General features: G+C 38.3%; 1 protein-coding gene across 1 annotated transcript in view; it reads left to right on the forward strand.

The window, feature by feature from the left end:
- The window catches only part of CATSPERB (cation channel sperm associated auxiliary subunit beta), a 153847-nt gene that overhangs the window by 104867 nt on the left and 36018 nt on the right, over positions 1–12962 (forward strand). Inside the window, exons 17-19 of the mRNA XM_030803388.1 lie at positions 5083–5270; positions 8185–8514; positions 12365–12504. Of these exons, the coding sequence (XP_030659248.1) occupies positions 5083–5270; positions 8185–8514; positions 12365–12504 (658 nt within the window). The remainder of the gene's footprint in view (positions 1–5082; positions 5271–8184; positions 8515–12364; positions 12505–12962) is intronic.

Here is a 12962-nt window from a genome sequence, read left to right on the forward strand (position 1 = left end):
AGATGTGACCTTTGAATTTGGCACCATTCTAGGCTGTAGTAACCTTGATGAAAACCGTTTCATTAGCATGGAGTGGAAGGGATCAGCTGGGCTGGGGAAATGGCACAGGCATTGGAATGGGAGCTTAGAATGCATAGGTAGCTTAGTTTGATGATATTTGTCTTTTTGCAGTGTTTTCTCCACTCAACAGTTGTTCCTCTCCACCTCCAAAATTCACTGATTCATTCTCCATTGCACAAATCCCCTTTCCTTCTCCTTTAAAGGCCGATTTCTCTCCTCTTCTGGAACAGCAGTGCTTAATCACCCCCAACGTGCAATCCTAGGAAGAAGTGGGGAGACAGCTTTCGTAATTAAGGTAGCTGCCTGACCACTGGCCATTGACTTCAGATACAAAGAGGTTAACTTTTTTAAATTAATTAATAAACTTTTTAAATTAATTACAGTTTTACAGCAAAATTGAGCAGAAAATAGAGTTCCTATATACCTCTGTCCCATACACACACGAAACCTTCCCCACTATCCACATCCCACACCAAAGTGGTACATTTGTTACAGCTCATGAACCTACATTGACACATCATTTATCACCCAGAGTACATATCTACATTAGGACTTATTCTTAGTATTGCAAATTCAATGGGTTTGAACAAATGTATAATGATAAGTATTCATCATCACAATATCATACAGAAGAGTTTCACTGCCCTAAAAATTTTCTATGCTTTGCCTGTTCAACCCTCTCCTCCCCTCACCCCTGGCAACCACCGATCTTTTTGCTGTCTCCATAATTTTGCCTTTTCCAGAATGTCATATAGTTTGAATCATACAGTATATAGCCTTTTCAGAGGCTTCTTTTACTTAGTAATATGCATCTAAATTTCCTCCATGTCTTTTCATGGCTTGATAGCTCATTTCTTTTTTAGTGCTGAATCATATAATATTCCATCATCCGCAGTTTATTTATTCATTTACCTACTGAAGAACATCTTGGTTGCTTCCAAGTTTTAGCAATTATAAATAAAGCTTCTGTAAACACCTATTTGCAGATTTTGTATAGATAGAAGTTTTCAACTCATTTGGGTAAATACCAAGGCATTTTGCTTGATCATATGCTAAGAGTATGTTTAGTTTTGTAAAAAATGACTGAACTGTCCTCCAGACTGGCTGTATCATTTTCACTTCTATCAGCAATGAACAAGAGTTCCTATTATTCACATACTCACCAGTATTTGGGTTGTCAGTGTTTTGGATTTCTGCCATTCTAATAGTCATGTGGTGGTATCTCATTGTTAATTTGCATTTCCCTGATGACATATGCATTAGTCTGTTTTCACACTGCTATAAAGAAATACCTGAAACTGGGTAATTTATAAAGGAAAGAGGTTTAATTGACTCACAGTTCTGCATGGCTGGGGAGGCCATGGTGGAAGATGAAGGGGAAGCAAGGCACGTCTTACATGGCGGCAGGAGAAAGAGACAGTGCAGGGGAAACTGCCATTTTTAAAACCATCAGATCTCATGAGAACTCTCTCACTGTTAGGAGAACAGCATGGGGAAAACCGCCCCCATGATCCAACCACCTCCCACCAGGTCCCTCCCTTGATACGTGGGGATTACAATTCAAGATGAGATTTGGGTGGGGACATTGAGCCAAACCATATCAATATATGATGTAGAACATTTTTTGATATGCTTACCTGCCATCTGCATATCTTCTTTGGTGAGGTATCTGTTAAGGTCTTTGGCCCATTTTTAAAATCAGGTTGTATGCTTTCTTATTGTTGTATTATTAGAGTTTTTTCTATTGTAGGAGATCAGATTATGCCACCCCAGAACCATGCAGTGGTGTGTGCCTGTAGTTGCAGCTACTACAGAGTCTGAGGCAGGAGGATCTCAAGTTCAAGCCTAGTCTGGGCAAAATAGTGAGACCTCCAATTTCCAAACAAAACAAAACAAAAAAACAAAGAATATGCCACTTTGGCATAAAGATTATTTGAGCTGAAGGCAATTAAGGAAAAACAGGCACAAGAAAAACTCTTTGCCCCCTCCCACCAGAAAGGGCAGAATGATTCTTAATCACTGAAGATAACTCTAGACTATATAAATATATATTTTTTTCTTTTTAGAGACAGATTCTCACTCTGTTACCCAGGCTGGAGTGCAGTGGTGCAATCATAGCTCACTGCAGCCTCGAACTCCTGGGCTCAAGCAATCCTCCTGCCTCAGCCTCCCATGTAGCTGGGACTACAGGCATGTGCCACCACACCCAGCTATTTTTTTTTTATTTTTAAAATTTTTTAGAGGCGAGATCTCACTGTGTTGCACCCAGGCTGGTCTCCAATTCCTGGCCTCAAGCAACCCTCCTGCCTCAGTCTTTCCTCCAGAGTAGCTGGGATTACAGGCACAAGCAACTCTGGACTATTAATAAACCCAGAGACACAAAGAATTTACAGAAGAAACCTTGTCAGAACAACCCTTATCTTCCATTAGTTCCCTCCATTTATTTAACTTCCACAGTTTGCTGACCCTAAAAACCTAAGCCCATTTTTCTTTGTCTTGTCACTTCTCTAAAAACTTGTTATGAAGCCCCATGTTCTAACTACCCTTTTCAGTTACTCATCGCTGCTGTTTTTCCTGCATGTAAGCACAATGCACATGTTAATAAACTCCACCTGTTTTTCTCTTGTTAATCTGTATTTGTCAGTATAATTGTCAGGGTCTCAGTTACAGAACCAAGGAGAGTAAAGGAAAAAGAGGTTTCTTCTCCCCTCCTCTACAGTTTATTTTGGATAACAGTCCTTTATATGTCTTTTGAAAATATTTTCTCCTAGTATGTGGCTTGTCTTCTAATTCTCTTGACAGGATATTTCACAGAGCATAAGTTTGTAATTTTAGTAAGGTACCAATTACTAATGAGAGATACATGCAAACCATAGCGTGTATTTTTAACACAAATTCAGTGTTCACTGCTTAACACTGTCATTTAAAAATCTTTACTAATTGGTTAAAAAGTATATCCCATTGTTGTAATTGTGATTTCTTCTGTTACAAATGAGGCTGACCAAATGTTAATCAAATGTTTGTTAGCTATTTGTGGTATATTTTGTCGTAAACTATTTGTTCATAAATTGGTTCATTTAATCCACTGTTTTATCCAAATTACTTAATGGTTTTACTTGTGTTTAGGAAAACTGGAGAGAAATTTATCAATTTTCTCTTTCATGGATTGTGTCTTTGATGTTGTATTCAACAGTCATTGCATTAAGATGGTAAATTTTGTTAGGTGTATCTTCTTAGTCTGTTTCATGCTGCTATAATAGAATATCACAGACTGGGTAATGTATAAAGAAAAGAAACTTATTTCTTACAGTTCTGGAGGCTGGGAAATCCGAGGCTGGGGGGCCCACATCTGGTGAGGGCCTCATGCTCCATCATCCAATCATGGAAGGCAGAAGGGTGAGCACATGTGAGCACACATGTGAAGCACTCATGTGCAAAAGAGAGAGAGAAAGACAGGGGGAAGGAAGGCACTGAATTCATTCTTTTATCAGGAACCCACTCCCACAATAATTAACCCACTCCTGCAATAATGGCATTCATCCATTCGTGAGGGCAGAGACTCATGGTCTAATCACCCCTTAAAAGTCCCACCTCTCAGGTTGCAGTGAGCCAAGATGGTGCCACTGCACTCCAGGCTGGCGGCAGAGCAAGACTCTGTCTCAAAAAAAAAAAAAAAAGTCCCACCTCTCAACACTCTTGCATTGGAAATTGTGTTTTCAACACATGAACTTTGAGGAATACATTAAAACTGTAGCATATATTTTAACATAATATTTTTAATTGAGGGAAAAAAGTAATTGCCATACCCAAGGTCATCTAGATTTTCTCCTATGTTATCTTCTTAGGAGTTTTATAGTTTTGCATTTTATATTTATATCTGTGGTCCATTTAGAGTTCTTTATTTTCTTTTTTGAGACAGGGTCTGGCTCTGTCACCCACGCTGGAGTGCAGTGGCATTATCTCAGCTCACTGCAACCTCCACCTCACAGACTCAAGTGATCCCACTGCCTCAGCCTCCTGAGTAGCTGGGATTACAGGCACGTGCCACCACACCTGGTTAATTTTTGTATTTTTAGTAAAGATAGGGTTTCACCATGTTGCCTAGGCTGGTCTTGAACTCCTAGGCTCAACCAATCTGCCTGCCTCAGCTCCCAAAGTGCTGGGATTACAGGTGTGAGCCACTGCACCCAGCCTAGAGTTAATTTTTGTGATGATTGTAAGATCTGTGATTGAATTTTTTGCATGTGGATATGCAAGGCTAACATTTTAGAAACAGATTGTTTTCTTGGTTATAAAGTTAATACATGCTCAGTATAGAAATTTCCTAAAAGACAGAAAAATATTAAGATAATTGAAATTATGACTGTTAACACTTTGATGAACTGCCAATTAGTCCTTTTTATATGCATTTTAACATTTTTCAACTTGCTTTCTTCATTTGGACATTATAATATGATCATTTTCCCTACACTGTTAAAAACTCTTTCCAAACACCCTTTTAATCATTGCATTTTCTCTAAGTAAATCATGTAATATCATTCACTTAGTTTTTTTATTGACATTTCTCATTTCTAAATTTTACCATAATGAATATATTTGTGTAGAAAGCTTTCTCCCCCACCCCTCTGTTTCAGGTTCTTTCCTTAGAATAGAGACATAATAATAGACATGGAATCAGAGCGGGGAAAAGGTTAGCACGCTCCTAATGCATAATGTCAAATTGCTTTCCAGGAAGCTAGTTCTAATTTACAATCCCATCAGTAGTGGATGAGTGCCTATCTTCAGTCAATTCCCACCACTACTGAACCCTGTCATTTAAAGATCTTCGCTAATTTTAGAGGTTAAAAATTGTATCCCATTGTTATAATTGCCATTTCATTGATTACTAATGAGGTTGAACAAATGTTAATCAAATATTTGTTAGTTATTTGTGGTATACTTGCTTTGTAAATTATTTGTTCATAAATTGGTTCATTTAATCCACTGTTTTATCCAAATTGCTTAATGGTTATTTGTTTTTAGGAAAACTGGAAGAGCTTACATAAGAAAGGTATTGCAACATACGACTCCTAAAGGATTTTTGTCCTCAGTTATTGCAGAAATGAAAGAGCCCTTTGGATTAGAAGAAGTGAATGAGAGCTCTTGTTTGTCTAGTTCCCTTTTGATTAATAAAGCTGGAAATGTCTATAAACTCACTCTTGATTCACAAGGTAGGTATAATAATATCATACATCTCTGATGGTTAGAAAAAAATGAAAAATTATCTTTTGTGAAGGCATTTTAATGCTTATTTATAGAGCAATAGATTTCAAATTTTAGTCCAACTGGCAACCTACCAAAGCTTACATATATCTGGGTTCCTGAAAGTTCTTTTTTTTTTTTTTTTTTTTTTTTTTTTTTTTTTTTTTTTTAGCAATGGAGTCTCGCTCTGTGGCCCAGGCTGGAGTGTAGCGATGCGATCTCAACTCACCGCAACCTCTGCCTCCCAGGTTCAAGCGATTTTCCTGCTTCAGCCTCCAGAGTAGCTGGGATTACACGCATGTGCCACCACACCCAGCTAATTTTTGCTTTTTTGGAGTCTCGCACCATCACCCAGCCTGGAGCACAGTGGTGCAATCTCAGCTCACTGCACCCTCCGCCTCCTGGCTTCAAGCAATTCTCCTGCCTCAGCCTCCCGAGTAGCTGGGATTACAGGTGCATGCCGCCACCACGCCCAGCTAATCTCTTTTGTATTTTAGTAGAGATGGGGTTTCACCGTGTTGCCCAGGCTGCTCTCGAACTCCTGAGCTCAGGCAATCCACCCACCTCAGCCTCTCAAAGTGCGAGGATTACAGGCGTGAGCCACTGCACCTGGCCTAAATTTTGTATTCTTAGGAGAGACGGGGTTTCACCTTGTTGGCCAGGCTGGTCTCAAACTCCTGACCTCGAGTGATCCGCCTGCCTCAGCTTCCCAAAGTGCTGGGATTACAGGCATTAGCCACCACACCCTGCCCAAGATTTTTTTTTCTAATATAATAAAATATAGCTATAACTTCATTGATATTTCATCAATAGTAGTGCCTATTATTTATTCCTATGAGGTTATTTTGTCTTAAAGAGTGATCAGAAGAAATGAAAGAAAATGGGAAGTTCCTGCAGATTTTGCCTTACTTTAACATAATTTTGAATCACTGTTCTATAGGATGTTTCTATCTCAAAGGATTATTGATTCACAGCAAAAGTTAGTACAGTTTATTCTAAGGGTTTAGGTTTTACTCTGACGAAACGGGAAGCCACTGGAGGGTTTAAGCAGAAAGTGACATGATATGACTTAGCTCTCAACAAGACCACTTTGGCTGCTGTGATGAGAATAGACTGGGCAGGTGATGGAGAGAAGGCAAGGAGGAAAGCAGAGAAGTCAGCTAGGAGGCCATTACAATAATCAAGTGAGACATCATATTAAACTTAAAGATGCCTGTTACTCATCCAAGCAGAGAAATAAGATGGGCATTTAGAAATATAAGTCTGGAGTTCAGGGAAGATGGCTGGGCTAGAGACACAGATTTGAGGACTTTCAGCATATGTATGATAGTTAATGCTATAAGACCAAATGAGAACACCTGGAAAATGAGTGGAGTTATAGAAGGGAAGAGGCTTGAGGTCTAATCCAGGGCAATATCTAGTGTTCAGGGAGATAGAGGAGAATCAGTAAAGGATATTGGGTGGCCTGGTCAGAGTAGAACTAAGAGAGAGTGTGTCAAACCAGGTGAGGAAGGTGTTTCAAGAAGGAGAGGCCCCTCTCCTGTGTTGCATAACACCAATAGGTCTGGTAAGATAAGGAAAGAAAACTGGCCAGTGGATCTGTGTGAAAGTCCTTGGGAACCTTGGCCGGGTGTGGTGGCTCATGCCTGTAATCCCAGCACTTTGGGAAGCCGAGGCAGGTGGATCACCTGAGGTCAGGAGTTTGAGACCAGTCTGTCCAACATGGTGAAACTCCGTCTCTACTAAAAATACAAAAATTAGCTGGGCCTGGTGGCAGGTGCCTGTAATTCCAGCTACTTGGGAGGCTGAGGCAGGAGAGTTGTTTGAACCCAGGAGGCAGAGGTTGCAGTGAGCCAAGATTGTGCCATTGCACTCCAGCCTGGGTGACAAGAGCAAAACTCCGTATCAAAAAAAAAAAGTCCTTGAGAACTTTGACAAAAAGCTGTTGGCTGCAGTCATGTAGACAAAAGTCTGATTGGAATGGGTTCAAAAAATTATGAGAGGAGAGTGGAGACAGTGAATAAAGGTAACTCTTTCAGGAAGTTTTACTATAAAGGGGAAGAGAGAAATTGCCTGGTGGTTGGAGGGAATATTGGAAAGGATTTCCGTTGTTTGGTTTGAACTGGGAGAAATTGGAGCATGTGTGCATAATTAAGGGAATGATGAGGCCCTCTTCTGACTGTTACTATTTTTTTTTTTTAGAGTGAGGAGAGTATTGATGACATGTTTCATGACCTATCAAAAATATTTTGATAATGATTACTTCCCTCTCATTTCAACAGCCTTCCTTGGCTTCGTCGATGTCTTCTCTGATTTTCTGCAATCATTTCTTCTTCGTCTCCTTGAGAGAATCTTTTTCCCTTCCCATTCCTTAAATGATGATGTTCCTTAAGGTCCTGCCCAAGAACCTCTTTTCTTCTAAATCTTCATATTCTCCTTAAATACTCAATTACTCATCCATTCAACAAATATTTATTGAGTATATTCTGTGTAATAAGCACATCTTTAGGTACTGGGGAAACTGGCTACATTATCCTTCTCTTGTAGAATCACAATAAAGATTTTAGGTTATTAAGGCTTTTAGTATTTCCATAGTAAAAAAAAAAAAAGTCAGCTTTCTTTACTTAGCTCTACATGGTTTTTTACTGCCAAGAATTTTATACAATAGTTTCACAGTAAACATTAAAGCATAGGTGCATGGTCTATTTATGATAAACTTTCTATAAAATAATTTGAATTATGACTGAAATTTGGCAAATGTGTTCTCTGGTTAAGAGATAGTTTAAAAACTCAAACAGTGTATTTGTTAGCTATGTACATCAGTTTGTTTGGCAAACATCGGATGTTTGATTTAATACCAAGTCTCTTCTGTTTAATCTCCAGTTGTTCAGGCCTTGTTTGAAGATACAGATATAGAGAAGACTGTCGTGCTTCCTGGGTACAGCAGCTTCCTCATCACAAGCATTTTAGATAATAAGAATGCATTAGCCATTGCTACCATGCCTGAAAGTGCACCCAACAATATGACCTTTCTAAAGAGCACATGGTTCTTATACAACTTTGGGCAAAGGAATGGACGAACATGGAAAATATATTCAAAACCATGTAATTATTGGTTTCAACATGATGATTCACCATCCCTCAACATCGTGAAATACATTGATCTGGGAAACTCTCATGTTTTAAAAGCTAAGGTCATACGGAATGCAAAAGGTAAGTTTGTTTTGATCGGAAAATATCAAAAGGAAAGGTTATTTCTTTTCTTGAATGTGAAATATACTCTTTGATACTGACTGACTTTATCTTTGGTTCCCATACTTGTTGGCATTCTACTACTAACAGTATTAGTGCCTAATTATTGAGTACTTACTATGTACTGGGCTCTATATTAAACTATTATTTTATTTATTTATTTATTTGTGAGACAGACTCCCCCTCCATCGCCCAGGCTGGAGTGCAGTGGCACAATCTCGGATCACTGCAGCCTCCGCCTCCTGGGTTCAAGCGATTCTCCTGCCTCAGCCTCCCAAGTAGCTGGGATTACAAGTGTACACCACACCCAGCTAGTTTTTGTATTTTTAGTAGAGACGGGGTTTTGCCATGTTGGCCAGGCTGCTCTCAAACTCCTGACCTTAAGTGATTCACCTGCCTCAGCCGCCCAAAATGCTGGGATTGCAGGCATGAGCCACCTCGCTTGGCCATATTTTTATACATTATTTTATTTAATGTTTATAACAACTCTAAAAGTATAGACTATAATCCTCATCTTACAAATGAGGAAAATGAGATTGCTACCAGCCCAAGTTGACGCAGAATTTTAGTGTAGATTTTTGTTGCCCTCTGAAACGAAAACTTTTTAATTACTTTGGTATTGTTATATTTATTTCAGCTACAGTTGACCCTTAACAACACCAGTTTGAACTGTGCAGGTCCTCTTATGCGCAGATATTTTTCAGCCAAACACAGACAGAAAACACAGTTTTTGCGGGATGTGAAACCCACATATACACAGGCACTGACTTTTCTTATATGTGGGTTCCACAGGCCCAACTTAGGGACTTGAGTATATGTGGATTTTGGTATATACAGGGCTCCTTGAACCAACCCTTTGTATATACCACAGAATGACTGTATTTATTTTAAGCCAAAAAAAATGGCTCTGAAATAGAATTCTATACTTTCCCCCATTTTTCCAGCTATTTATTTATTACAAAAGTAATACAAAAATTGTTAAAGATGCTAGCAAAATAGCACAATGGAAAAAATAAAACAAAAAATTTTAGTAAATAACTGAGATAGGAGGAGAGGAAGGAAAGATGGAAGGGAGGGAGTAGGGGAGAAAGGGCAAGAAAAAGAAGAAAATTGTGTCACCAGAAATGAAGAGGGAACTTAAAACCAAAGAAATTAGCTAATGTATGACTCCTTGAAGGATGTGAGGCCCAGATACTGATCATAAGGCAGTGAGATGGGTTTTAATGCCCAAGTGTTGACAGAAAGTTTGACTTTGGGCCTTACTACTTTGTGGAAGGAAGTTGGAATGGAGACCATTAAAGAAAGCTGGGACCATCAAATCATGAAGAGAGAATTAGGAAAATTCTGTCCACCAGAGTTTTCCTAAAGCAACAGCATGGGATTAGAATGGGGAGAAGAAATTTCCCATAAAAAAATAAAAACTTCAAGACTGTATGACATTCAGAGACTGAATTCTGCATTCACATGCAGAATTCCAAGCTGAGAAATAATAGCACCTGGGCAAGGAAGCACAAAACTCTCTGTAGGGGTCAGGCATGGTGGCTCATGCCTCTAATCCCAGCACTTTGGGAGGCCGAGGCAGGAGGATAGCTTGAGCCCAGGAGTTTGAGACCAGCCTGGGCAACATAGCAAGACCCTGTCTCTATTAAAACACACACACACACACACACACACACACACACACACAATTTTATTACATTAAAATTTTTTTTTTAATTTACTCTCTGTAGGAATACTTTTATAACCCAGGTAATATGGACTTCCAGGGAAAAATCAGTCTCCATTGATCACAAATTGAGGAAAAGAACTTTAAAACTATGTAAGGAAATGACCCACCATAACAGAGAGTCAACAGGCATAGGAAAATTTTAGACTCCAAGAACTCGAGATAACAGAAAAACCAGAAAGACACTATCAAATAAGTATGCATAAAACTCTCGGAGTAAAAGAAGATATAGGAACCATAATGAAAGGACAAAATGCTATTTTTTAAAAAAAGGCTTATTCGAAAAAACAGAACCAAGTAATTTATATAAGTAAAAATTAGAAGTTTTGAAAAAAATTGAGAACATCTATTTCCCTCAATATCGTGGATTAAATGTCCTGAAAACCTTCCTTCTATCTGAAACCCTTGGAAATCCTTTCTTGTTGATTGTATGACTAATTGTCCCTATTTCCTTCAAGTAATTTTAGAAGTTTTAATTTTACGGTTTTAACTTTCTATTTAATTTTTAGGTTACCTCTATTTTATTTTGGTATATTATGTATGGTTAGCTAGTTGTTCCAATATCATTTATTCACTAATGCATCCTTTCTCTACTGATTTCAAAATATAACTTTATCTTAGTATACAGTTTACCTATTATTCTGACCATTTCTGAATTTTTAAGATCCGTTCCATTGTAGTCTCTCTACATTCTGTCACCAACGCCACAATGTTCTAATTATTTCCCCTTTAAAATATACTGAATTGCTTATTAAAGGGCTCAATCAGTTATATGTGTTCAGTTTGATGGAAGCAAATAGTAATCAACAAATCAACTAAGTGGCCTGTTTCTGCGGAAAAATCTAGTCCAATCTACTGAAGGTGTGGTCCCTGAACCTGTGTTAGCATCACCAGGGCACTTGTTAGAAATGCAGAATCTCAGGCCTCACTCCAGACCTGCTCAATCTGTATTTCAACAAAATCTCCAGTTAAAGGCTAGGAAGCACTGGCCAGGTCACTTTGGTTTAAGGGAAACAGCTGCAGTTGTTTATAAATTCTGGTTTATTGATTGGTAAAGATGCCAGTTAGACTACATAGTATTTCAAATCTGTTTTTCCACTGAAGTCCTCAGTATGGCAAAGTTGCAAACAGGTGGCCTGCAGGCAGAAATTGGTCTGCTGAAATATTTTGTTTGAAATGCATAAGAGTTTTCTCTTGGCAACAATTAACTGGCAGCCCTTTCAACTGGGCATGTGCCCTTCAGTTTTTCTACTCAGTCAACCGACTCAGTGTAGCCAGTATTATCGGAGACCTTGATTAGCATTTGAGAACCAGGCTGAGGAATGAGGGAAACATTTCTCTGAGAAAATATTTGTAAAGTTAAATTTTTCTGAGAACTGTCAGAGGCGTTTGAACCAGAGCAACTTCATCTTGAATAGGAGCTGGGTAAAACGAGGCTGAGGCCTACTGGGTTGCATTCCCAGATGGTTAAGGCATTCTAAGCCACAGGATGAGATACAAGGTTAGCACAAGATACAGGTCATAAAGACCTTGCTGATAAAACAGTTTGCAGTAAAGAAGCCAGGCAAAACCCACCAAAACCAAGATAGCAATCAGAGTGACCTCTGGTTGTCCTCAGTGCTACACTCCCACCAGCACCATGACAGTTTACAAATGCCTTGGCAACATCAGGAAGTTACCCTATATGGTCTAAAAAGGGGAGGCATGAATAATCCACCCCTTATTTAGCATGTCATCAAGAAATAACCATAAAAATGGGCAACCACCAGCTCTATCTATGGAGTAGCCATTCTTTTATTCCTCTACTTTCTTAATAAACTTGCTTTCACTTTACTCTATGGACTCACCCTGAATTCTTTCTTGTGTGAGATTCAAGAACCCTCTCTTGGGGTCTGGATCAGGACCCATTTCCTGTAACAGAACTATTAAAGTTGACTCTATATAAATTGCTAACTGTATGTGCAGCCATTGTGCAACCTTCAGAATAGATTCAGTTGATGTTCTAAAATCTGATTAGCCAATCATTATTCAATTGAGTTTACAGTTTTCATGATCTAATATTAACTATTAACCTTGTTTCCATAGGTTTTCGAATGCTTGAAATACCACTGCTGACTGTGTTTGTTGGAAACCCTAATTTGTTGGAAGTTAAAGCTGAAGTCACTTTTGATGATACTGACAGTTATCTAATAACAATTTCTGCAGCTAGCAAAGTTTTACATCAGGTAGGATTTTCTTCATTTACAAAACATTTCTTACTGATGAAAAGATTTTCTAAAACAACTATTATTAATATTTAATGGGCATCATTTTAAACATCTCTGTTTATAAATACACACATAAGAGTATAGGGTTACAAGGATAAATACACTGAAGAAAACATTGTAATAATTTTTAAAAAATAGATTTATGTCCTACATAATATTTTTAGTAATTAGTTGTATATTTATCAAACTTAACAAAAGAAAAATTGAGACACAACTAAAGGTAACTGCACATTTCAGAATCATATTTTTTTACCACAAAAATATTAAGTTGAGCTGTATGAAATTACCCTTTTGCAGACCAAAACACAGTGAAATCTTGGCAATTTAATACGTTCAGTTTATAATTTTTGCAAATATCCCATTAAAAATTAAAGAAAAAGGTAACAAGAAACAGTAGCAATTGAGGCCATTTCTTT

The sequence above is a fragment of the Nomascus leucogenys genome, chromosome 22a (assembly GCF_006542625.1).
Source record: "Nomascus leucogenys isolate Asia chromosome 22a, Asia_NLE_v1, whole genome shotgun sequence".
In the NCBI taxonomy this organism is placed as follows: domain Eukaryota; kingdom Metazoa; phylum Chordata; class Mammalia; order Primates; family Hylobatidae; genus Nomascus; species Nomascus leucogenys.